The sequence below is a fragment of the Prinia subflava genome, chromosome 13 (assembly GCF_021018805.1).
Source record: "Prinia subflava isolate CZ2003 ecotype Zambia chromosome 13, Cam_Psub_1.2, whole genome shotgun sequence".
NCBI lineage: Eukaryota > Metazoa > Chordata > Aves > Passeriformes > Cisticolidae > Prinia > Prinia subflava.
The window spans coordinates 19,191,910-19,215,342 of record NC_086259.1 but is presented as its reverse complement, the minus strand read 5'-3'; the positions used below and the strand labels follow the sequence as shown (position 1 = coordinate 19,215,342).

Genomic DNA, 23,433 nt, shown 5'->3' with positions numbered 1-23,433 from the left:
TTTCCTTCGAGCCTTCGGGGCGGGATATCAGCTCCTCCCGCTGGGCACGAGTTCCCTCCTTTCCCCAGCGCTTCCCTGCCTGCCGCGGGCTCGTTTCCCATTGGAGAGGGCTCAGGGAGGCGAGGTGGAATTACAGCACGACAGACAAAGCCTCAGTATAATCCTCCCTGTATGAGGAGCGTGGCGGGGGGAGCGTTCTGCGGGGCGGGCTGCAAATGAGGCACCGCGGTGCGGGATGTGCGAGGAATTGCTCCATCACCGCTCCTAATGGCTTAACCAACAAAATCCATATTCATAAATCAAGGCAGGGGCGGGAGCCGACCTCTGTTCAGCGGTGCATCCAGGAAAAAAGGCAGATTACGAATTGCACAGAGCTGCTGCAGCTGCCACGGCTCGGCCTCGGCATTAAAGGGAGCCCAAGGAGGGAAGATACAATCAAAGCTGTCTGGCGGCAGCTGAAGGATTAGCTGAGTCAACCAGCAAAGAGCTGAGCTCATTTGTCGGGTTATTTTCAGGACCCTGGATGGAATTTTACCCTCAATTACCGATCTCACACTTGGACAGAAGGGAATCATCAAAAATGGGCTTTTTCCATGTGTTGGCTGTTGGGGTCTGGGCAGTGCAGGGGAGGGGTGGAGCTGATGAGGGCTGGGAAGAGGAGCCAGGGAGAGAGGGAGAAATGGATGGAGCTGCCCTCTTGGGCCAAGGGAATTGTGGTGCAGGGAGGGTCACAGAGGTGTTGGCAGAAGGACCCGGGGTCTCTCACCACCACACAGGGCTAGGTCAGGCCAGCTGAGGCTTCTTCTGTCCCCCAAGGGACACAGGGTTCATCATTTTCCAGCCTGAAAATGACCAATGACCCCTAAAATGTCATTGGAAAATCCAGCACAGGGTCTGGCTCTGCCCCTTTGCAGCTGAGCTTTGGCTTCTCACAGAGTCATGGAATGGTTTGGGGTGGGAGGGACCTTAAGGCTCATCCCATTCCACCCCCAGCCATGGGCAAGGACACCTTCCACTGTCCCAGGGTGCTCCAAGCCCTGTCCAGGGGACACTTCCAGGGATCCAGGGGCAGCCACAGCCAGGACCTGCCCACCCTCCCAGGGAACAATTCCTTCCCAATCCATCCCTGCCCTCTGGCAGTGGGGAGCAATTCCCTGTGTCCTGTCCCTCCATCCCCATCTCTCTCCAGCTCTCCTGGAGCCCTTCAGGCCCTGCACGAGGCTCTAACTTCTCCCTGCAGCTTTCTCTGAGAGCCAGGTCAGGGCGGGTTCTGCAGCTTGAACCAAAACTGCCTCAGTTTCCCCCAAAATCCTCCAATTCCCCGGTGAGTTTGGCAGCAGGAGGAAGGGGCTCTGCAGGGCTGGCTGCTCTCCCAGCCCCCAGCGGGTGCAGACAGCAGCTCCCTGTGACGGAGGGGCCAAAAATAGAACCTTTCCCGGGAGAGGGGAGGAATAATGCTTTTCCTGACACCCTGCAATAGCCTTGAGGCTGCCGGCGTGGTGATAAGCCGTTGTTTGCCTGTGCTCTGGAGCAAACGTGGTTTATCTCTTCCTTGTTCCAGCCCTGCAGGAAAAACCCAGCGATTTTGCTGCCGTGGGACGCCCCCAGGTCTGTATTTGATTATTTCTCTCTTCCAGCAGCACCTGGAGGTTTGACTGGAATTCCCAGGCCTGGCAGGGCTCAGGGTGCTCTTGGATTAAAAGGGAGTGCAGGGGAGCTCTGCAGGTTTTAGAAGGGGTGAGCTGAGCGGGTCTGATTCCTGAATTGGGGCTGTTTTGGAGGTTGGGGAGGTCAGGGCTGTGAGTGCCCATCCCGGAGCTTTTCCGGGAGCAGGAAATGTTCACAGCCCCTGTGCAAACAAGAGGCCCCGAGGAGGAAACACATCAGGCTGGGGAAAATCCTGCCCTCCTCCTGCAGAGCTCAGAGCTCCAAGAAAGGATTAAATCCCTGGGAAAACCGGGATTGCCCCCTCCCTCTGCTGTCCTGCCCCCACACTCCTGGTTTTGGGTGAGGTGATGCCACTGCCTCGTGTGGGGCGTGGTGATGCTGATTTTAGTGTGCAGGGTTTGGTGGGCAGGAGAAAACCTTGCTGAGACCCCTCATAAAAGATTGATATTCCACATGAAGCTGTCTCCAGGTATTTTTTAGGCAGCAGCTCCTGGGGGTGATGTCTCCCTTCGGTGGTCACGGCCTCCTGCAGCAGCAGCTCTGCCGGGTTCAGCTGAGCTTTTCCCCCCACAAACCTCCTCAGATCCCCTCCTTTGCTTCCACCTTCCCTGGGGCATGGTGGATGCAAGCAGAGGCTTTTCCCAGCTCCAGCCCATCTGCAGGAGGCAGGGTGACATTAAATCCAAAACAAATTACGTTGTGCATTGGAGTGAGGCTGCTCGGATGCGTTTTCCTTCCCTAACGATGGAGGCAGTGGGAATTGCAGCTCCATTAATTCCTCCCTGTGCCTCCCGCGAGTTGTCAGAGCCTCTCCCCAGTGCCTGGTAAGTGCCTCATCCTCTGGCTCGGATGCTCTGCTGCATCCCTGGAATCTTTTGTGCAACCTCAGTGCTGAGGGGTCTCCCCCAGCAGCCTGGGAATGCTGCGGGATGCAGCGGGGATTCCAGGGATTCCACCCCGATCCCGGCACCCCCACAGCGTTTCCTTCTGCTTTGGCACCTTTTGGGGTTTCTGCTGCAGGGCCAGGGGACAGGGCAGCTGCCGGGCTCCAAAGCATTCCCAGCCTGGAGGAGGATCAGCCGTGCTGCCGGCTCTTGGAGCGGGAAACGGCTGCCCAGAGGACAATAAAGGTTATTAAATGTCAGGGAGAAATAAAGCTGCCTTTCCCCACTTTTTTTTTTCCCTGTTTTCTCCCCCTGGCTGTGCTGTTTGCAGGCGCTTTGTGCTGCAGTGGGAGGTGGGGAGCAGCTGCCTCATCCCAGCAGTCCTGGGTTTGGGATTGGGGATTCCTGGGGTTACTCCTCGAGCATTTGGGGGTGCCAGGTGCAGGTCAGGGCCCCCCAGGCCCGGCCTGACTCAAGGACAGATTAAATGGGTTCATTCCCTGGCCAGGCACAGCCTCACAGGGGGTGAAACAGGTCTGGGTTCCCTCTTTGGGGTGTGGGCGCATCCAGCCGGCACTGACGGGTCCCCAGCGCTTTGCCAGGCTCAGGGTGGCGGTGACAGCCCGAGGGGAGGTGACAGCAGCCCTGCTGGCCTCTGCCACACCCCTGCTGCCAGCGCCGTGCCCTGGTGGCTCCGGCAGGAGCACCGACAGGTCTGTCCGGTCCCGCCGGCAGCTGCAGCGGCGGGCGGCGCCCGGGGACAGGGAAAAGCAGCGGATGCATCCCTGCCTCGCCTTGTTTGGCTTTCACTTTGTCACCCGGAGCTCGAATTAATCATTGGCAGCGGTGGGTGCTCGGCTGTGCCCGCCCGGGGCCGGGCATCGCCCTGCCCGCCGCTTTGGAAGGAGCAGCCCCTGCCAGGGGAGAAGGTAAAGGGGTCTGGGGGCTCCCCTGGGCTTTGGGGGCTCCCCTGGGAGCAGGCTGGGGCTGGAGGGTGCTGATCCCACCTGCTGGGAGGGAATATCGGGCGCTGGCCTGCAGCAGGTAGGGGTGGAGTGGCAAAAGTCAGAAATTTTGCTGTAGTTTGGAAACTTTTTGGGGTTTTTTTGGGTGGGGAGCAGGGCAAGCCTGGGGGTCAGTGACCAAAGTGTGGCTCCCAAATTGTGGCATCTCTGCTGAGCCCCCTCAGGGCTCACTGGTGGCACTGTTGTGACACATCCGTCCCCAGTGTTGTCCCTCCACTGCCTGGCTGCAGGTGTGACAGATGGCCGGATGGCAATGCTGCCTCCAGAGATGATATTTGTGAATTCCTTGCTGCGCTGTCACCCGGCACGTGGTGGAGCTTTACACAGAGATCCGGGAGTCACTGCTGGGGCAGAAAGGGAAATAACAACACACGAAGCACTTCCAGAGAGCCCAGGGGCAGGGAAGCGGCTTGGGAGGGTAAAATCAGAGAATCAGGGAATGGTTTGGGTTAGAAGGGACCTCAAAGAGCCTCTCGTTGCCATGGACTGAATCCCTCTAGAGCTCTTCCCCAGGTCCACGTGGACTTGCAGGCAGTGTTGGTGGGCACAGATCCCTGTGGATGTTCCTGTGCTGGGTTTGATGGATCCAGGCAAGATCCAGGCTCATTTGGAATGGAAGCAGAGGGGAAGGGGCCCTGTTCCCACTGTGCCAGCCTGGCCACCCGCGTCTCCCTTTATACACAGGCTCAGCTTTCCTTCAAGGCAAGATAAAACAGGTTTCCTTTTCCGTGGCACAGCTTTCCTGCAGATCCCAGGGAGGCTGAGGGTGATTATGACCCTTCCATCCTGCCTGTGAGCTGCTGTGGCACACGTGTGGTGCCAGATGTTTGCTAACCAGGGACACGCGGGCAGGGTTTTCCCTCCCTGAAGGAATCAGCACCAGGGAGCTTTGTGGCTGTGGCAGCCTGTGGCAAACCCTCGGGTCTGTGTCCTCCTGAGGTGGGATCCATCTGTGGGGTGGCCCCAGGGAGGGCAGAGCATTCCCAGCCCCGAGCTGTGCTGGAATGTGGCTCTGGCATCTTCTGTGGGAATAACATCCCACAGTAACGTGGTTTGGGGCTTGTGTCCTAACCTGGGTCCCAGCTGGGATTTAGGGGGGAAGCTGGAGGTCAGAGCAGGGTTTATGTCCTCCAGCTCTTCCCTCGTGTTTGGGTAAGGTGGGGAAAACTCTGGTTTAAACCCCACACGAATCCCAGCAGAGGAGAGCTCCTGGCTGTGCCACCCTGGCACAGAGGGAGGCTCTCCATGCCCAGACTGGTGCTGTGGGTGCAGGGGATGTGCCAGTGGGGCTGGAGCTGCGAGTGCAGGGCTAGCCCTGACCCCAAACACCTCCATACACCAGGAGAAGGAAGCTCTGGTGAATTTTTCATCAGAGCTTCAACCAGGACTGAGAAAAGATGAGGATTTTCCCCACTGTTGAGCAAACAGGGGTGTTCAACATGGGAGGGTCCAACTTAATGCCATAAACAGGATTGGATTAGGAGGGATTTGCAGAGGGTCAGTCTGGAAGAGCGGCTTATTTAGGTTTTTAGCAGCTGTGTCACAACCATCCGTGGTGTGGCAACACTCGGTTGCGTTGTGCTGGTGTCGGGTGTTGGGTTTGAGGAGCAGCCAGGAGCTCCTGGGCTGGGAGAGGGCTCTGGAGCTCAGATCAGCACCAGGAACCCACGTCCGCCCTGTCTTGAACCAAATCTTTCAGCCCATGAGATGGTGGAGGGTGAGTATCTTTTGGCGCTTGGGTGGTTTTCTATTTTTTTTTTTTTTTAATGTAAATTAATTCATCCTCAGGTGGCTCAGGGATGTTGAAGCCTCTTGTTGCCCCTGTCCCTCTCCAGGTGCTTTGGCTCTGGTGAGCCCTACCCAGAGGAGCTGCCCCTCTTTTGGCACGGGGTCAGCCTGGCCCTGTGGGGTCACAGGAGCTGGGATTTGGGGTTTTATCAGAGTTTGGGTCTCGTTTCTCCCCAGCCCTGCTCTGCTGTCGATACTTACAGCAGGATTTGACATCCCAGTGGGAATGGCAGCACTGGCACCTCTGCTGTGACAGGGACAGGACTGGAATGGCTGGAGCTGGGCCAGGGAGGTTTAGGATGGATCTCAGGGAAAGGTTCTTCCTCCAGAGGGTGCCCAGGCTCCCCAGGGAACGGGCACAGCCCTGAGGCTGCCGGAGCTCCAGGAGAGTTTGGACACCCCCTGGCATTTCTGGGGTGTCTGGGCAGGGCCACACAGGGACTAGACAACCCCTCTGGGTCATTTCCAGCTCAGGACATTCTGTGGTTCTGGGACATTTCTGCCACCAAACCCCCACCTCCTTCCTGGATCTGCCAGCTCCTCCCCCTGCCCTTGTGCCCGATCCTGCCACTCGGGGGTGTGAGGCAAAAAAATTACCCAATACCTCAGTAACTTCCACAAAATTTGCTTCCCCTGAGTGGATGGGGCTGTCACCCTGTGCCTGACGGGGATGTCACCCTGTGCTCAGCACCCACCCTGCTCTGGGCACCCACCCCTGGCTGTGGCTCCGCTGGAGCTGTGCTGGGGTGGGATGGACACCCCCCAGCTTTGCTCTTGTCCTGCTGCTGCTCCCACCCAGCCCCTCCTCCCCACTGGGGCTTTCTGATCTCACCTGGCTCTTTTTTCCCCAGCCTGGCTCACCTGGGGAGGAGCAGAGCAGGTAATTCACAACCCTCAGGTGAAACCCAGCTAAAGGTGAGGAAAAGGGCTGAAGAATCCCCCTTCAATGGGATCCTGCCTAGTTGTGTTTAATATTCCAGATGTCAGGGTGTAGAGGAGCTTGGATGAGGAGTTTTGGGCTGGAGAATTCGCCTTTTATGGGAAACCCACCTTGCTCCAGTTAATATTTGGGATATCTGCATGTGCAGGTAGTTAGGCTGGTTTGGGCTGCAGAGCTCCTCATTGATGGGAAACCCACTTTATTTTAGTTAATATTTGGGGTATCTGCACGTGCCAGGACTTGGGCTGGTTTGGACAATTCCTCTTTGATGTGACTCCGGCCTTATTTGCTTTAATATCCCAGCTCTCAGGGTGCACAGGATGGGCTGTTTCGGGCTGGAGTATCCCTCTTTGATGGGGACCCCACCTGATTTTGCTGGATATTTTTGATATCTGCATGTGCAAGGACTTAAGATGATTTGGTCCCCCTTTGATGGGGACCCCGTGTCATTTTGATTGATATTTTGAATATTTACCTGTGCAGCTACTTAGGCTGGAGAACCCCGCTTTGATGGGGATCCTGCCTAATTTCTCTTGACGCTAGTGCTGCCAGGGCACACCGGGGCTGTTTTTGGGGGGTGATGCCTGGCGTGGGGAATCCCTTCCCGGGAAAAGCGCTGCAGGAAAGGCTCTAGGGAGGCACCGGCTGGGCAAAGTGTGGTGGGATGACCCCGGGAGATTTTCCCTGGGCCCTTTCCCGGGGGCTTTTCCCCGGGCCCCTTTCCCGGGAGCTTTTTCCCCGGGCCCCTTTCCCGGGAGCTTTTTCCCCGGGCCCCTTTCCCGGGAGCTTTTTCCCCGGGCCCCTTTCCCGGGAGCTTTTTCCCCGGGCCCCTTTCCCGGGAGCTTTTCCCAGCCTTTCCCGGGAGCTTTTCCCAGCCTTTCCCGGGAGCCGGCGCCGTGCGCGCAGCCGCGCGTGGGCACCGCGGAGCGCCGGAGCTCCGCAGGGAGGGAGGGACGGACGGAGGGACGGGCGGACGGACGGAGGGACGGAGGCAGCGCAGCGTCCCCGCGTCGCCTCCATCGCCCTTTCCCGGGTGCCGGCCCTGCCGGCCAGCCCGGGCCGGATGCTGCTGAGCCGGCGGCGAGCAGAGGCGCTGCCGGGCTCCCGGCTGCAGGTAAAAGCCGAGCGAGGCAGAGGAGGAGGAGGAGGGAGGATGGCGATGGCGCGGTGACCCCGCTTGGGGACAGGCCTGGGCTCGGCTGGGGTTTCATCCGTGCTCTGTCCCCGTCTCTCGCCGGGAGGGGATGCTCCGCTTTTTTTCCCGGCTGTCTCCCAGCTCAGCGCGGCCGGGGATCCTCCATCCCCCCGGTGTCCCCGGGCTCGCTGGCAGCGCATCCCGACCCCTCCGCAGGGGCTGGGAGCAGCATTTCCCGTGGGAATGGGGGGCTGGGGCTGGTCGGGGCAGGGACCCCCCCGCGTGTGCTTTTCGGGGGCTCATTTCCCAAATCCAGCCTGGTGTGGACCCCGAGAGGCATTTTGGCCAGGTGAAAATGGGAATTGCAGAATGAGGATCTCCCTTCTGGGGCTCCCTGGGGATGTGGCCTTGCCCGAGTGCGGTGTGGGAGCTGTGGGAGCTGGGAAGGGTGAAAGGAGAAACCGCTGCTCGGCACAAAAGCGCGGCTTACGCAGCTCGGGTCTATTCAGGAGACATTTAATTCTCCTCGCAACTCCAGGCGAACGGGGAGCTGCCATCTGGTGTCTGATGGCAGCCGGGGAAAAGGAAAAGGCTCTCTGGAAGCGGGGCAAGCTGGGAGCTCGCCTGGCTTCAGATTCCCTGGAAATGGCTCCGGTTTGAGCGCTGGGTGATGGTTCTGTCAGGAAGGGGAAGGATCCACCGGGAATTCAGCAGCGCCCCAGCGCCGGGGCCGGGAGAGGAGATGATGCTGGGGAAAGGATCCTCCAGACCTACACCCATCACTCGCCCAAACCCCTCCCTCAGCAGCCATCGGGCTCCCGGAACAGGCTCAGGATGAGCCCGGAGCTGACTCTGGCTCGCCCCGCGTGTGCGCGGGCTCTGCCCCCCTGTGCCAGCCCAGCCGGGCACCGCTCTCGGGTACCCCTGGCACGCAGGGAATTGTCCTACGAGGCTGCGGGCAGTGCTGCAGAACGGCCAGAACACAGCCTGAGCCTCCCCGGTGGAGCCGGGAGCGCGTCCCGGCACCGGGAGCGGAGCGCACCTGCGGCGGGGCCGGCCGGGAGGAGTTCCGGCTCTCCAAAGCGACAGGATGCGTTTGAACAAGGAGGTCTGTGAGTTTAAATTCAGTGCGGCGCTTGGGAGGGGGCTAAGCGCGGTTCCTCTGAGTTTAGGGCTAATTTGGGGACCTGGCACTGATCTGTACCCGGGAGCCGTGACCCCGCCGCCGGCGTGTTCTCCCCGGGGGAGGAACACGAGGGAACAAGACTGACCAGTTTCCTGCGAGGAAACACGCTGTTCCCTCCCGGCACAGGGAGTTTCCCTTGGCAGGCACTCAGCCGTGCCCAGGGTGCCCTGCAGAGCCCGGCCGGGCTGGCTCCGTGCCCGCAGAGCCCGGGCAGACCCGCGGGTGGGTGGCTACGGGGCGGCCCTGGGCTGTGCCAGTGCTATTCCCGTGCCATTCCCGTGCCATTCCCGTGCCAGGGCGGTGTGAGGGTGGGACAAGGGAGGGTTCCTGTGCAAGGCCGCAGCCTGGAGAGGTGCCAGCAGTGAGCAGAGGCGCTTTGCCAGCCCCTCAGCAGCCGTGACTCCCTGAGCGTGTCCCCTGCATCAGGGCTGCCTCCTCTGCAGGGCACCAGCACATGGCCCGGGAGAAGGCAGCTCTGGCCCCTTCCCAAAGGCTGGGAAGGACTTTTCCTCTGGCACAGCTGGAGAGAGGCCTGGGATGTGTTGGAATGCTCTGTGCTGCAGCACGGGGCACAAACCCTGCCCTGGCCAGGGATGCCCAGGGAGCGTCCCCACCCCCACACGGGCAGCCCTTGGACCCGCAGCCCTTGGCATGGATGCAGTGCCAGAGCTCCCTGCAGAGCTCGTGGCTGTGTCCAGAGGAGCAGAGTTGTCCCCTCCGGGCTGTCAAGACAAGCCCTGCAGGAGCATCGGTTGTGGCTTTTCCCCTTTCCCGGAGCTGAATGTTCCCAGGGGCTCTCAGAGCTCCTGCACTCCGTCTGGGTGCCAGACTGCAGGGATGGGGCTACCAGGAGGCAGCCAGAGGTTTCTGTGCTTTAATTACAGTTTTTAGTCATCCCTGACGGTTGCAGGCTGGAGCACTGTCTGGTGTGTGGGTTTGAGCGCTGTCATCGTGTGGGATGTCACCCACGCCTGGGCTGATAACAGGGATTATCTCAGTTTGTCATCCAGCTCTGGGGACAGGCTGGGAGCACTGGGACGCCGTGCTTGGAGGGAGAGGAGAGCTGGGACACAGGCTGGCCAAATCCTGCTCCCCACTGGGATTTCCACTGTGGCAAACTGGGGTTGGATCCCATTTCCCAGGTGTGAATTGCAGCAAGCCTGACCTCAGCACCCAACACACCTGGAAAAAGCCCCGAGGGGAAACTGTGCAGGGCTTAGGGATGCTGGGAGATCCAGCCAGGAATGCTGCATTCAAGGGCAGGTCATGTGGGACCTGAGGCTCTCGTTTGGTGTTTTGGCTGTTCCTTCCCTGGATTTGTTCTGCTGGAGCAATGGGCAGGTCGTGGACTGGGAACAGGGCTGCTTTTGGAGCTGGTTTTGGTTTTGAAGCTCTTCTGGGCTCTGTGCTGAGAACCCAACCCCTTTGGATGTTCCTGGGAAGCCTGGGCACCCCTGGCAGCTGCCAACACCTTTGGTGGCCTTCACTCAAGGGCAGGGCTTTGCCATGAGCTGGTCAATGAGGGATTAAACCTTTTCCATCCCTCTGTGAGCAGGATGCACTCCCTGGGGCTCCTGGGCTGAACTCCAGGTCCTCTCCCCCAGAGGGTCATGGGGAGCCCTGTGCCAGGCCCTCCCCACCCTCACAGGGAGGAATTCCTTCCCAATATCCCATCCAACCCTGCCATCTGCCAGTGAGAACGCATTCCCTGTGTCCTGTCCCTCCACGCCTTTATCCAAAGTCCCTCTCCAGCTCTCCTGGAGCCCCTTCAGGCACTGGAAGGGGCTCTGAGCTCTCTCTGGAACCTTCTCTCCAACAGTGCCAGAAGGGACCTTGCAGCTGCTGTGGGAATGGGCAGGGCTGGGGGTGGAGGGATGGAGGGATAGATGGAGGGATGGAGGGAGGGAGGGATGGATGGGTGGATGGAGAGAGGGATGGAGGGAGGGAGGGATGGATGGAGGGAGGGATGGATGGATGGAGGTCCCTGCAGCTGGAGGGGTGGTTTGGGATGGGTCACACTGCCAGGGACACAGAGCCAGGCTGCAGCTGGCTGAGTCCCTGTGGGAACACTGCCAGTCCCTGCTGTGCCGCAGCCCTGGGCTGCTCCTCTCCCGGGAGCCAACCTCTGCACAGCTCCTGGAGTGCAGCAGTGTCCCTGCAGCTCCGGGAGAGCTGCAGCTTTAGGTGTGTGCCAGGGGGCTCAGCGTGAGGGAGGCTGGGACAGCAGGCTGCCAACAGAGGAGGCTGCATGGGCTCTGCCACCTGAGGTGACTTTCCTTTCTGTCCCTGCTGTCTCTGGGGGACAGGGGCTTTTCCCAGCCACACAGGGAGCTGTGTTTGTCTCGCTGTCTGGTGCCCCAAGGGGTCCCTGGAGGAGAGGAGGAGGAGGGAGGGGATGCTGCTGAAGATTGGCTGCTCCTGCAGCCCAGGGGCTGTTTGCCCACTGTGCTGTGCTTGGTGAAACACGTCAGATTTGGTTTCGGTTTGGACTCCTGTTTGTCTGATGAACTGGACATGGGTCCTTTGGGGGGTTTTTGCTCTGGGGGTGGTTGCCTGTGTCCTGGGATCAGTTCCCTGGAAGGCAGAGGGGCTGTGTCCGTGTTGCTGTGGTGCTGCCCTGGGTTTGTCACTGTCACCTGTCACCTGTGCTGCTGTCCCTGCTCCTGTCCCACCCTGTGCCCGGCTGCTGGGTCTCAGAAACTGCAATTCACCACTTCCTGGGGCAGAAATGCCCTCACTGAGTTTATCAGTGCTCTCTGACACGGGGGCAGTCCAGGGTGGCCCTTTCCTCGCCTCCTTTGCTGCAGCACTGTCCAGGATGACTGGAACATCCCAATCCATCCCCATCCCCGTGGTCTCTGTGCCTCCTTTGCAATCTGGGGTGCCAAAACTCCTTAACTGCAGTGCAGAGCTCTGCATCCTCATCCTGTTCCAGTTCCTGTCGTGCCCAGCATCCCCTCTCCATCCCCAGCTAAGTCCGGGTGTGTTAAAATCCAGGATGCTCTACCCTGGAGATGATCCTGTTTCCAAACGGGGTCAGACAGACCCGTGGGCAGAGGGAGGGCAGGGACAGAAGGATGGCAGGGCTGCCCTGGAGAGCCACCAGTGTCCTGCCAGCTGCTGGCTCCTGCCAGCCCAGTTTTGCCCGTCAGGCCGCGAGATGTCACATCCCACATGTGACATACGGAGCTGAGGCTCCAGTTGTCCCTGTTCTGGGCTAAAGGATGGAAAACCCTCTCGAGCAGTGCCGAAAGCAGGCGAGCTTTCCATGGGACTGCTGATTCACGTGGCTGGTGGAGAGCAGCCAGCTCTGCCTGTCCCTCTGCTGCTGATGGACATCCTGGGGACATCGTGGCCGGTGCCCTTGCCCGAGTGGTGGTGCTTCCGTCGGGGTCCTGTCCTCACTTTTGCCCTCCCTGTGTCTTTCAGATGTCCTGTGGTAGCCTGTGCCCCTCTGGGAGGTCCTGCCTGCCTTAGCCAGCGTCCTGCCAGCGATGGCCTCCACGCCCCAGTGAGGAGCACAAGGACGAGGAGAGAGTGTCCCCAACACTGCCACACCCCCGGGGAGAGCCATGGAGGCCCCTCTGGACGTGCCCGTGGGGAACCTCATTGACTTTGACACCGACACGCCCGCCCGTGACCCCTCAGAGCCCGCTGCTCCCGGGGACAGCGGCCACCCGGGGGGCACAGGGGACGAGGCCACCGAGGAGAGCGATGCCACCGAGTCAGCAGACAGCGAGAATGACATGGGGGACTCCCCGGGGCACTGGCGTGGCCACCGCCGCTCCTCCTCCATCGAGTCCTTCTCCTCCAGCCACAGCACGGAGTCGGCGCAGGACGAGGCCACGGCCGAGCGCCGCGAGTTCATGCGGAGCTACGTGGAGAAGATCTTCACCGGGGGGTGAGCGAGGGGGCTGGCAGTGCCAGGGACCCCCCAGGGGATGGGGTTGGGCCTGGCTGTTCCCCACCCCGGGAGCAGCACTTTGTGCCCTTCCCTTCGGTGCTCAGGGGGATGTGGCTTTTGCCTTGCGCCCCTCTCCTGGTCACATCCCAGCTCCTCTTCCACCCCCAGCTCCCCTCCCTGCTTCTCTCTCCCCATTGCCACACCAGGGGCTTGCTGTGCCCATCTCCTCTCCCCACTGATGCTCACTGAGTGGCTCCCGTGGGTGCCCAGGGTCCCCGTGGGTGCCCAGGGTCCCCGTGGCTGAGCCCCCAGCCCTGCATCCCCCCGCTGCCGGTGCCGTGGTCTCCATGTCAGGCTGGATGGAGCAAATGGAGTGCGAGGAGCAGCAGCAGGGCTTGGTTTTGCTCTGGGGCTCCGTGCCTGTCTCTGGAGCTCAGTTTCTGCTCGTGCTTCTTTGGCTCTTCCCTTCTCCCTCAGCCTTTGGTTTCCCTCCTGCCAGTGAGGAAGAAAAGAGCAGCGCAAGGCGAGGGATGACAAAATGGATGCTCCTCTCCTCCTCTTCCTCTGCCTTCCTCCAGCACCAGGATGCTGATGCCAAGAGGGTGCAGGTCACATCCTTGTCTTTAATGATTTTTTTTAAATTTTTCCCTGTTTCAGAGAGGATCTGGACCAAGAGGAGAAGGCCAGGTTTGGGGAGCTGTGCAGCAGCGAGAACGGGAAGGGCAGGGAGTGGTTTGCGAGATACGTGAGCGCCCAGGTAAGGGGAGGGGTGGGGAGGCAGCAGGGATCCTGCGTGGGCTTGGCAACAACCTCGGGCCAGGGAGATTTATTTATATCCCAAAGGAGTATTTTTGGAAGGCAGGAACTCAAGGAAAATGAGGAGCCACAGCAGAAGGAGATACAGGAGTGAATAAATACATTTTGAGCAGTTAAATACACACTTGGTGCAACGTGGGAGAGAATTCACTCGTCTTATTTAAAATTAAATCCCTCCAACACATCCTATTCCCTAAAAATAAAAAAATAAAAAACCAACCAAACCCAGACAGGCACAAGGCTGTCTGTGAGGGGGACACCCAGCCATGGGTGGTCTTTTCCCCCCTGCCCAGGGTGGGGGGTCCCAGGGGGCTGAGGCTGTTCCTGCTGCTGTGCTGAAATTTGCATTGTGTGGCAGCGGTGACCATCGTGTCCAGGGAGGTACAAGGCAGGGAAAACAGAGGAGACAAATCTCTCTTTTGTGAAGCACCAGGATCTGTTTTTATTTTCCCCAGGACGAGGGAGAGGGAGGAAGGTGAGGGCGAGGACGGAGAGAGCCCGACAGGGACCGAGTCATGAGGGTTTTATGAGTGTTGTAGGGGTAGATTTTTAGGGTTTGGATCAGAGGAGGAGTTAACACAAGGAAAGCAGGATCAGATTTTAATGGCCCTGAAATGAGAGCACCCAGACTGAGCCCTGGGCTCTGTCCCTGCAGCGCTGCAACTCCAAGTGCGTGTCGGAGCAGACCTTCTACCGCCTGATGCAGTCCTTCGCCCTCGTGCTCTTTGAGTAAGTCCTGGGGCACTCCGGGCCTCTGTGGTACCCCAAAAATGCCCTCTGTGGTACCCCCAAAGGCAGGGCTGTGACTGGGTCCCACCACGGGCTGTCCCCACTGAGCCCTCCCTCTGTGCCAGGTGTCACCAGATGGACGATTTCAGCCCTGCCAAGAACCTCATGACCATGTGTTTCACCTATTACTACATAGGTAAGGGGACCTGCGCCCCTGTGGGGGCTCTGCTGCTGCTGGGGGCTGGTTTGAAATGTGGGAGAGGTGTTTGCAGGGGTGTCCCAGGTGGAAAAGAGCCCAGAATCCATGCAAACCTGGCAGAGCCCCTCGCTGGGGTGGGGATGCTGCTCTGTCCTTGCTTCCAGCCAGGAATTTTTGTATGTGACAACCCCTAAATGATCCCAGCCCCAGGGGGTGGGATGTGAATACCACAGCCCAGAAACACCTTGGTTTGTTGTTTGGTGTGCAGTGACCTCTCCTCCACGGGGATTTTCTATCCAAAATGGGAGTGGGGAGGATAAAAATAAAAACCTCCAGGGAGAGGGATGGGATCTTGGCTGTTTCCATCTCCTGGTGGTGCAGTGTGGAGCTGGATGGGGTCCCCAGGAGCTGGCAGCGCTCAGGGTCGTGGACCTGCTTAGCTCCCGGCACATTTTCCCCAGGGAAACCTCAGGCCCTGCCCTTGGAGACCAAGGAGAAGCCCACGGGCAGCATCGACTCGTACCTGAAGTCGGCGAACACGTGGCTGGCTGAGAAGAAGGACATTGCAGAGAGGCTGCTGAAAAACACCTCGGCCAAGACAGAGAACGTCAAAGGCTTCTTTGGGGGCCTGGAGACCAAACTGAAGGGTCCTTCCCCCAAAAAGAGCGAGTGGGTACCCTCGGGTGGGCAGGGGGCTGGGCAGGCGCCCACATCATCACTGAGCCAGGGGTGTGGGGCCACCACGGGGCTGCCATGGCCATGAGGGGACATCTCCAGCCTGGTCCCACGCTTTAGTCACTGTCACCTCCTGGTCTGGGAGTTCTGTTTCCCTTGGCCATTGTCCTAATTCCTCCTAATTTGTCACAGCCATGGAGTTGTGTGGTTCCAAGCTCGTGATCATCTGCATCACCTCTGTACTGGGTCTGAGGGCAGGGATGTCACTTTGTCACCTTCCTGGCCCTGGGGGTGGTGGCAGGGGGTCAGGGGGTCTTTCAAATGAGGTTCCCTTTGCCGGGGGGCCATGGGCTGTTGGAGGGACAGGATTTTTGGAGCTGACATTGATTTCTTGTGCCACAGCGAAGGTGAGGACAAACCAAAGGAGAAGCTGAAGAAGACGGGTGAGTGCAGCCAGCATTGCTGAAATGGGCATGGCCAAGGCAGCCCTGGGGAAGGAGAGAGGGTTGGAAACGCTGGAATTCCTTGGGGCTGGCTTTGAAATTCCAGGCACAACTCTCATCCTGCGAGGATCTTGTCCTCGGTGTCACAGGCTGCAGAGGTTTGGGCACTGCCTCTGAGCTTTGGTGCTGCACCAGTGTCCCCCAGTAGCTGTGTGTGCTCCCAGACCAGTGGCCCAGCCCCTCCAGGATCCTCCTGGGACACCCCTGCCCTCCAAGGGCACTCAGAGCTCCTCTTGCCCTTGCTGTGGATGTGCAGAGGATGTGTTTGGTTTGCAAACCAAACTGGGAGTGGGCACAAAACCCACGCGTGGGTGGGAAGGTGGGAGTCCCCCAGATGCTGGCGTGTGACTGTGTGTCCCCACAGTGTCCCTGCAGAGCCCGGAGGAGGAGAAGAAAGGGGAGAAGATCTACCTGTACATGCACCTCAAGCAGCAGCCCATCTGGTAAAGCCCTGGGGCGAGCTGGCTCCTGCCTGGGGAGGGGATTGTCCTGCTGGCCTCGTGTCCCCAGGGGTTCACAAGTGCCCTCCCAGAGCTGGCCTTGGCTTTGGCACGTCCCTTGTGCTATTGGGAGTGTGTTTGCAGCCACCAAAGGGCTGGGCCAGAGATCTGCCAGGGTTGTTTGGCCCATCCTGACCCTTGGGAGGACTCAGGGACAGGCTGGGCGAGATTGTGGAATCCTGGAATGGTTTGGGTTGGAAGGGACCTTAAAGCTCATCCCATTCCATGCCCTCCATGGCAGGGACACCTCCCACTGTCCCAGGCTGCTCCAAGCCCTGTCCAGCCTGGCCTTGGACACTTCCAGGGATCCAGGGCAGCCACAGCTGCTCTGGGCACCCTGTGGGTGTTCCTAATGATAAAATCCCAATTTATCATTTGATTTAAAATCCCATTCCCAGCGTGTCCCTCCCTCCCTGCAGGCACAACCTGCGGTTCTGGAACGCCGCCTTCTTCGACGCCGTGCACTGCGAGCGCAGGAAGAGGTCCCCCACCACCAGGTAGGACAGGTCCCTGTGGGATCACGAGACCCCCATGTCCCCTCCAGCACCCCAGGGTGCTGCTCCCAACAGCCCTGAGCTTGTCCAACCTTGGGAAAGGCTCTGCTTTCCATCCCTGACTGGAAATCTGCTGGGAGCACTGGGGTGGGCTGGTGAGGTCTGCAGGGTTTGGGAGCAGGGAGGTTTTCTTGCTTGTTGTGCAGTATTTTTGGAGGAGCCAAGCTCTAGAGAAGTGCCCAGAAATCCCAGCCAGGGCTCAGGCTCTTGGTGCTGAGTTTGCCAGCAGGTCTGGGAGGTGCTGGGTGCAGCCGTCAGGGAGGTGCAGGGGATGGAGGGGATGTCCCCAGCTGTCCCCAGCAGGGACAACCTGCAGCCAGCAAGGGGAGAACCTGGGGACGGTGGCACTGCCAGCCCCAAAAATTGTGCTGAACCTGCCAGGGAAGGGGCAGCTCGTGTCGGGGGCTGCAGAGGTGGGTGGGACTGAGCTTGTGCCCGTCTCTTGCTCCCCCCGGGGCTGTGTGGGGCTCCAGCCTCTCCCTTCTCTCCTGAGCGCAGTCTCCTATCCCAGCCGGCCCCTCCTCTGCCTGTGCAGTGCCCCGGGGCTCTGAGCTCCCGGACGGGAAGCTCGGAGCGATCGAGCCGCCCCTTTCAGGAGGGCTGGCAGCCCTTCTGAGCCCCCTCTGTGTCCTCCCCAATCCCCAGCCGAGCCGCAGCAGCCCTGGCTCGCACCCTGGGGTGCTGTGCCAAGCTCAGCTCCTGGATCAATCCCCGTTTTCCCCTTTATCGTTTTCCTTTTTTTTGTTTATTCCCAAGCAAGCACGGGAAGAGCCTACTGAGCAGCACTGTAACCATAACCACGTTTGCTTTGATTAAGCCCCAAATTAGCAGCAGCAAATGCCTCACAAGGACAGACGCCACCGGCAGCTGCTCCCTGCTCCGGGTGCCTTTCCCAATTAATCTGATGGCTGAGTCTGCCCGGGCTGCAGGAACGAGCCTGGCTGACAAAGGAGCTTTGGGAGCCGCAGCCTGGAGCATCCTGAGTGTCTCAGGGGGGGTGGAGGTGGTGGGGATCCCCCCGGGTCCTCTGGAGAGGATGCGGAATCCTGGCAGTGAGCTGGGACACTCTGCTGGGCTGAGCTTTGAAACTCTGCAGGGAGGACGTGCTTGGTGGGTCTGGGCTTGGAATTCCAGGTCGGTCCCAGGCCATGGCAGATGCCCAGAAGGTCCGTGGGGATGGAGTTGAGGCCATCTCTGTGATGGGGTGACCAGGACATCCCCGGGGTGGCCGAGCTTTGTCCTCCCAGGGCTGCAGCCAGACCTGGGGAGGTTTTTCCTCCTCTGGGCGGGGAGGGCAGGGGAGGGGGGGAAGGAATCAGAACTAAACTCCTCTTTTTCTCTCTCTTTCCTCTCTCTGTGCCTCTAACAACCTTCTTCCGTCTCTTCTTCTCTCCGTTCCCCTCCATCCCTCTGTCTTGCATGATCTTTTCACGCCACTTTTGTGGGCCCCGTTTCTGCCGCCGCTCCAGAGGGAACACTGGGGAGGAAGAGGAGAAGAGGTGTGTCTGTCCCTGTCCTTCCTGAGTGTCCACAGCCTGGTGCTCGCTTCAGGCCCAGCTCCTGCCCCGGGGAGGGGGGGATGCGTTTTGGGGGGTCTGCAGGGCCCTTTCTCCGTGGAGGAGGAGGAATTGCCTGAGGTTGGAGGAAGAGCATCGCCCTCCCAAAGGGCCAGAGGGGTTTAGATTGGCTCCTCTTTCATGTGGTTTGTAAAAAGGGAGCCTGAATGGTTTCAAGCTGGGATATTTTGCTGGGAACATCCCTCTGGGCAGGTTTTGGACACGAACTGAGTCTCTCTGTGTAGAAAGCATCCCCCTCTCCTGTCCTTCCTGCTTGCTCCTGGCTTCTGCTGCCACTTAGAGGTGCTGGGGATCCTTTGCCAGCTGGAAAAGCTGCTCCTTTTCCATTTTTAATGCACTTCTCTGCTGCCATCCCTTAAGAAAATTAAAACTGCAGATGGTGGGGCTGCATGTCACAATTGGGAGCGTGTCCTTGGGGCCACGAGCTGGGAATGTCACTGCTCTCTTGGATGTGGGATCTGGGAGCAAACCCCTCCAGGTGATGGCATTAGCGAGAGGATGGGGATTTTTGGGAGCCTGGCAGTGAATTTTGTGTGTGGCTGAGGAATGTCCTGGCTGAGGGATGGTGTAAATACCACATAAATATCACTGGGGTTTGCTGTGTGGGGGGAACGCTGCTGCTGCTGGAAGGGGAAAGAGTTGATGGGGAGTTCTCAGCACTTCCAGGCACAGCAAGGAGACCCCAAAATAAAACCCCACAGCTCAGGGGGTTCCTCACCCCGTGCCTGTCCTGCTGGGCCAGTGGAGATCAAAGGCTTTGAGTGGAGCCACATGTGGGTTTCCTCCCTTTCCAGGCATGTTACTCTCCAGTAATGAGCCAGAAACACGGCCAAGGTTTTTTGGGGGCACTTTGATAATGTTTTTTCTCCCTTCTTCTTCCCTCCCAAACATAAAAAGGCAGGGAAAAAAGAGTTACAAACATGCTCCCTCTGTAAGTGAGCCAGTGGGGTCTGTGAAGTTTTGCTTCCAGATTTCAAAGCCCCTTAATTCGATTCTTCCCCTCTCCTTTCAGCCTCTACATTTGGCTGTGGGTTTTATTTGCTATCCTAAGCTTTGTCTGAGAGAAATTACACCTTCTTTTCTTAAAAAAAAAAAAAAAAAAAAAAATCCCCTGAAACATATTGTGCACATTTCCAGAGCCCTGTGAGCAGTGAGCTGGTGGCTGGAGGCTCAGCTCAGCAGCTCTGCACTTTCGGGTTGGGGTGATTTAGTGGGCCCTGGCTCCCTTTGTAGGGTCACCCATCCTCTTCCAGTTCCAGCCACACTGGGGCTGAGCCAACCTCCCTGAATTTCGGGTGAGACCCCCTCTATCCCCCCTCCATCCCAGTCACAGCTCCCCCCTCCTGCTTGGTGTTCTGGCGAGCTACAAGTGTCCCTTCTGCTGTTCTCCTCTTCCTTCTCCTCCATTTTTCTTCTGCCTATCCCTGTTTTTCCTCGCTTTTCCTCCTCTTATCCTTGCCTGTGACCTCACCTGGTTCTCGGGAAGGGGCTGGCTTCACCCTGGGGCTGTAGTTTCCCTGGCATGCGTGCACCGAGCCCTGCTGCCACCACCCCAAGTGACATCCCTGTGGCACAGGCTTTATTCCCGGGGTGGGCACTCTGCCACTGCCTCGGGCTGGTTGCAAACACCCAGAGCTTAAAGCCCTCCCTCCCTTAAGGCCGTGCTGCAGCTGCAGGGAGCCCGAGTGGAGCCGGGGCATCCTCAGGGCACCGCTGGCATTTTGGCCCGCGGGGAGGGGTGTGGGAGCTCCCGCCCTGTCGGAGGGGGAGGTACGTCTGGGGAGAGCCTTGGTGGGGATTTGGGGAGCTGGAGCCTTGCTGCAGATGAGGGACAGGTGCCTGGTGTCCCCCTGTCACCCTCCCAGGCTGGGGGGCTTCAGCAGAGCCATTCCCTGCTTCCTCCTTGTGCCCAGGGTGGCACTGAAGATGAGCTCTGTGCTGGAGGGATCGATGCTGGTTTTAGCTCTTAATCTAAGGGCCTTGCCAGGCAAAGCCAAGGTTGAACGAGGTTTTTCCTGGGGAATCTCTTGCTTTGCTCCAGGGCAAGAGCTCTGCAGGTGGATCCATGCTGTGAGCTTGTCCAACACCCAGCAGCACACCCAGGGGCTCTCGGCACCTTCCTGTCCTCCGAGGGGCTCTCGGTGCCTTCCTGTCCCCCAGCAATGTGGCCCAGGGTGGGAGGAAGCAGCCGGGGGGTCCTGAGGTGACAGAGGTGACAGAGGGGTGCCAGAGTGGCTCGTTCTTGCAGGGAGAAGTGGTGCCACATGACGCAGGAGGAGCGCGACGACAGCCTGCGCTTCAACGAGAACATCACCTTCGGGCAGCTGGGGTGAGCAGGGCATGGGCACCACCCTGGGGACCGGCTGGTGACAGGGGACACCTCCCAGGGTGTCCCTTATGGTGCAGAGGATCTTTGATGCCTCTCCCTGGGACCTGCTCCTACCCCTTCTGCTGAAGGGACCGAGCTGTGCATCCTCGCAGTGCCTGCTCCAGGGGGCTGCGGAGAGGGAGAGGAAGGTGGGGAGGAAGGGGCAGCCTGGCCGTGCTCTCACCCAGAGCATCTCTGTCCTCCCTCAGCACCTTCATCCACAACATGCTGGCCTTCGGCCTCAACAAGAAGCTCTGCAGTGACTTCCTCAAGAAGCAGGCGACCATCGGCAACTTGGATGAAGGTAGGGGAGATCTGAGGGTGTGCAGCCCCTTGCCGGGGTTCTGGGGGGATGGAGCGTGGGTGGGGTGGCTCAGCAGCCCCCCTGAGGCCTTTTCTCTCTCCTTCCCAGAGCAGTACAAGCTGCTCAGTGACCACATCGAGCAGATGGCCACCGAGTAGCCGCCTGGCCGGCAGAGGGACGGCGGCCGGACAGGTGGGGAGGGCAGAGGAACCCGCCCCCGGGGCTACCTGAGGCTGAAGCTGGGCTACCTACAAACCAAACCACCCACACGAGCTGCAATAAAACCTGCATGATCGTCCACCAGACTCTAGAGCTGCCCCAGGGCAGCCTGTAGACATAGGAGCCAAGCAGCCCCCGCCCTCGCCAGACCCTCCCGCCTCTATTTTCGGAGTAGACAGCCCCCAAAGGGAATTTTGTTGGTTAAAAAGCAAAACAAAACACAAGGGGGAAGCAGGAGGAGCGTGGCTGTGCAGCCCCCAGGTGCTGTCTGCAGCAGCCCCCATGGAACGCTGGTGGGGTCTGTGGTGGTAAATCCAGAGGTGTCCAAGGCTGCCCTTCCCTGCTGCTGTCCCCTTGCTGATGCTGGAGGTGATGGCAGGGACCACAGCCAGGAGCTGGGGCTGCACCCGGCCACCCCTCAGCTTGTGGGGTGTCTCCAGGGATGTCACACTGCCTGGGGACATGGGCAGGGTGGGGCTGCTGCCACCCTCGGGGAAATCCTTCCCTGGGGAATCCTTTGCTTCGCTGCCTGTGTGGGTTTGTACCTCTGGGCTAAGAGACAGCAGTTTGCTCCACATCATTAGCCTGGATCAGCAGGAAAAAAGCCATGCCCTTGGGCAGGATTGCGGGCAGAGGAGGCAGAGCAGCTCTGCTGGGCTCGGGAGATGAGAAAACGCCTCCTCCCTCTCCCTGCTGCCCTGTCAGTGTCGGGATGCTGCTGGATTGTGACATTTCCCAAAGCCTCCTGGCGTCCTGTGGCACTTGATTAATTGTCCTCCCTCCCCGGGCTGCTCCTCTCTGCCCTCTCCTTCGCCAGCTCTGCGCTGCAGCTGCTCATCCATCAATCCTGAAATAGCCCTGGATGAAGGACATCTCCTCCTCTGCTCCAGGGCTGGCAGCTCCCACCACAGCAGATCTGCTCTATCCCTTGGACCTTGGTGTTTGCAGGGAGGCTGGGGGCACGGGGACATTGCTGGGGACAGAGGGACATTGCTGGGGGCACAGGGACAGCTCTGGGGACACAGGGACATCGCTGGGGACATGGGGACACCTCTGGGGACACGGGGACATCGCTGCTCCCCTCTGCAAGGAGCAGCCCACAGGGGCACAAACCCCCAGCCCTGCACAGCCAAGGGTCCAAGAGAGCCTCACCCTAAACCCATCACCCCGAAATACCAGTCCAGGTTTCAGTCAATCCCTTTTCCCTGTGCTGCCAGCTGGATCCCCTAGGAATTAGCATAAAATGATATTTTTCCATGCTTTTGGTGTCATTTCCAAGCATCAAAGTGATGCTTTGACCTAAGCTGGGCTTCCCTCTCTGCTGGGGATGGGATCATGCTGGATCTTGCAGGAAGGACAAATCCAGCACCAATTTTTCCTTGGCCATCCCCAAACCTGGGCAGAGTTACTGGAGAAGGGTTTTTGTTTGGGTGAGGGGGTGGTGTTGGTCCCTCCTCCCAATGAACACCTTCCTGCTGGATAAAATGTGCTGGATCCTGGAGCATCCCATCCCCATGGCCTTCCCTGTCTCTGTCTCCACTCAGGTCTTTCCCAAATCCTCCTTCATTTCTTTATTATTAATATAATTATTGTTATTTTTTTCCAACATGAAAAGTTCAGCGCTGAAGTATATATATTATTTGCATGTGTATTTTTCTATGAAAACAATTAAAATCCAATAAAAAATAGCCATAAATCCTCCTCGACTGGGACTGTGTGAAGGATGGGATGTGTGAGAGGGAGAGAGAGAGAGACTGGAATAAATTATCTTAAAAATGAAATATTTTTTGGTCAATTGTTGTTGTGTGTTTTAAGCCGATGGATTTTCTCCACGCTGCCTGTTCGACCTCAGTGGTCCCTGGTGCCTCCACCAGCTTCTCCCTTTTGATAATCTATTTTTTAATAGAGAAAAATCGTTGCACCTTTTACAGACATGTTCGCATTTGCCCTGAAGCCAGAGAGGCACATAAAGGAGATTTCATTTTTATTTTCTTTTCCCTTGTGCTTTTCATCTCTGCCAGTGGCCCCCGAGATGACGGCAGAGCTGGGATCCTGCTCTGGCCTCGGGACATTTGATTTCAGTGTATTTAAAAATCAATTACTCGGTATTATCTTAATAAAAAAAAATTGTTCCCTTAGGTTAACAGGCTGGGAATGTCATATTCCACCCAGGATTCCGAGTCCACGTCCCCTCGGGTCTCTGCATGGCCAAGCTGAGCCTGTCCCTTGTCCTGCAGGGCTGGTTTCTCTCCTGGTAGCCCGACACCTCTCTTGGTAGCCACATTTCTCTTAGGAGGGAGCTTTCCCTGCTCCTTGTTTTATTTAATTACCCCGCCCTGCAGGAGGGAAAACCCCCAGCCCCAAAGCTTGGCTGTTTTCCCTGGTGTTTTCCCTGGATGTGGACTCTCAGCTATGGAAAACAAGGAGCCTGGGATCAGTTTTGTTCCCTGCACCTGCTG

The 23,433-nt window shown here is 58.7% G+C and overlaps 1 protein-coding gene across 3 annotated transcripts; it reads left to right on the top strand.

Annotated features, from left to right (window-relative positions):
- Positions 1-7,219: 7,219 nt before the first annotated feature.
- Positions 7,220-22,675, top strand: KIAA0513 (KIAA0513 ortholog). 3 transcript variants are annotated; one of them, XM_063410715.1, is made up of 13 exons: positions 7,220-7,419; positions 12,056-12,527; positions 13,188-13,287; positions 14,002-14,075; positions 14,201-14,271; positions 14,736-14,943; positions 15,352-15,392; positions 15,817-15,895; positions 16,372-16,449; positions 17,976-18,005; positions 20,332-20,412; positions 20,661-20,755; positions 20,864-22,675. In XM_063410715.1, the coding sequence occupies exons 2-13, from the start codon at positions 12,199-12,201 to the stop codon at positions 20,911-20,913; spliced, it is 1,236 nt and encodes a 411-aa protein (XP_063266785.1). In that variant the 5' UTR covers positions 7,220-7,419; positions 12,056-12,198; the 3' UTR covers positions 20,914-22,675. The 3 variants fall into 3 exon arrangements, with proteins under 3 accessions (XP_063266785.1, XP_063266787.1, XP_063266786.1); XM_063410716.1 differs by lacking the exon at positions 7,220-7,419 and adding an exon at positions 8,111-8,548; XM_063410717.1 differs by lacking the exon at positions 17,976-18,005 and having other exon boundaries at positions 7,222-7,419.
- The last annotated feature ends 758 nt before the right edge of the window (positions 22,676-23,433 follow it).

What these genes read in the sequence shown, in the direction of transcription:
- KIAA0513 (XM_063410715.1), top strand. Translation starts at nt 12,199, where the DNA reads ATGGAGGCCCCTCTGGACGTGCCCGTGGGGAACCTCATTGACTTTGAC. An exon ending in TTCGCCCTCGTGCTCTTTGA is followed by an intron (nt 14,076 to 14,200) that starts GTAAGTCCTGGG and finishes CCTCTGTGCCAG; the next exon opens with GTGTCACCAGATGGACGATT. An exon ending in CTCAAGCAGCAGCCCATCTG is followed by an intron (nt 15,896 to 16,371) that starts GTAAAGCCCTGG and finishes CCCTCCCTGCAG; the next exon opens with GCACAACCTGCGGTTCTGGA.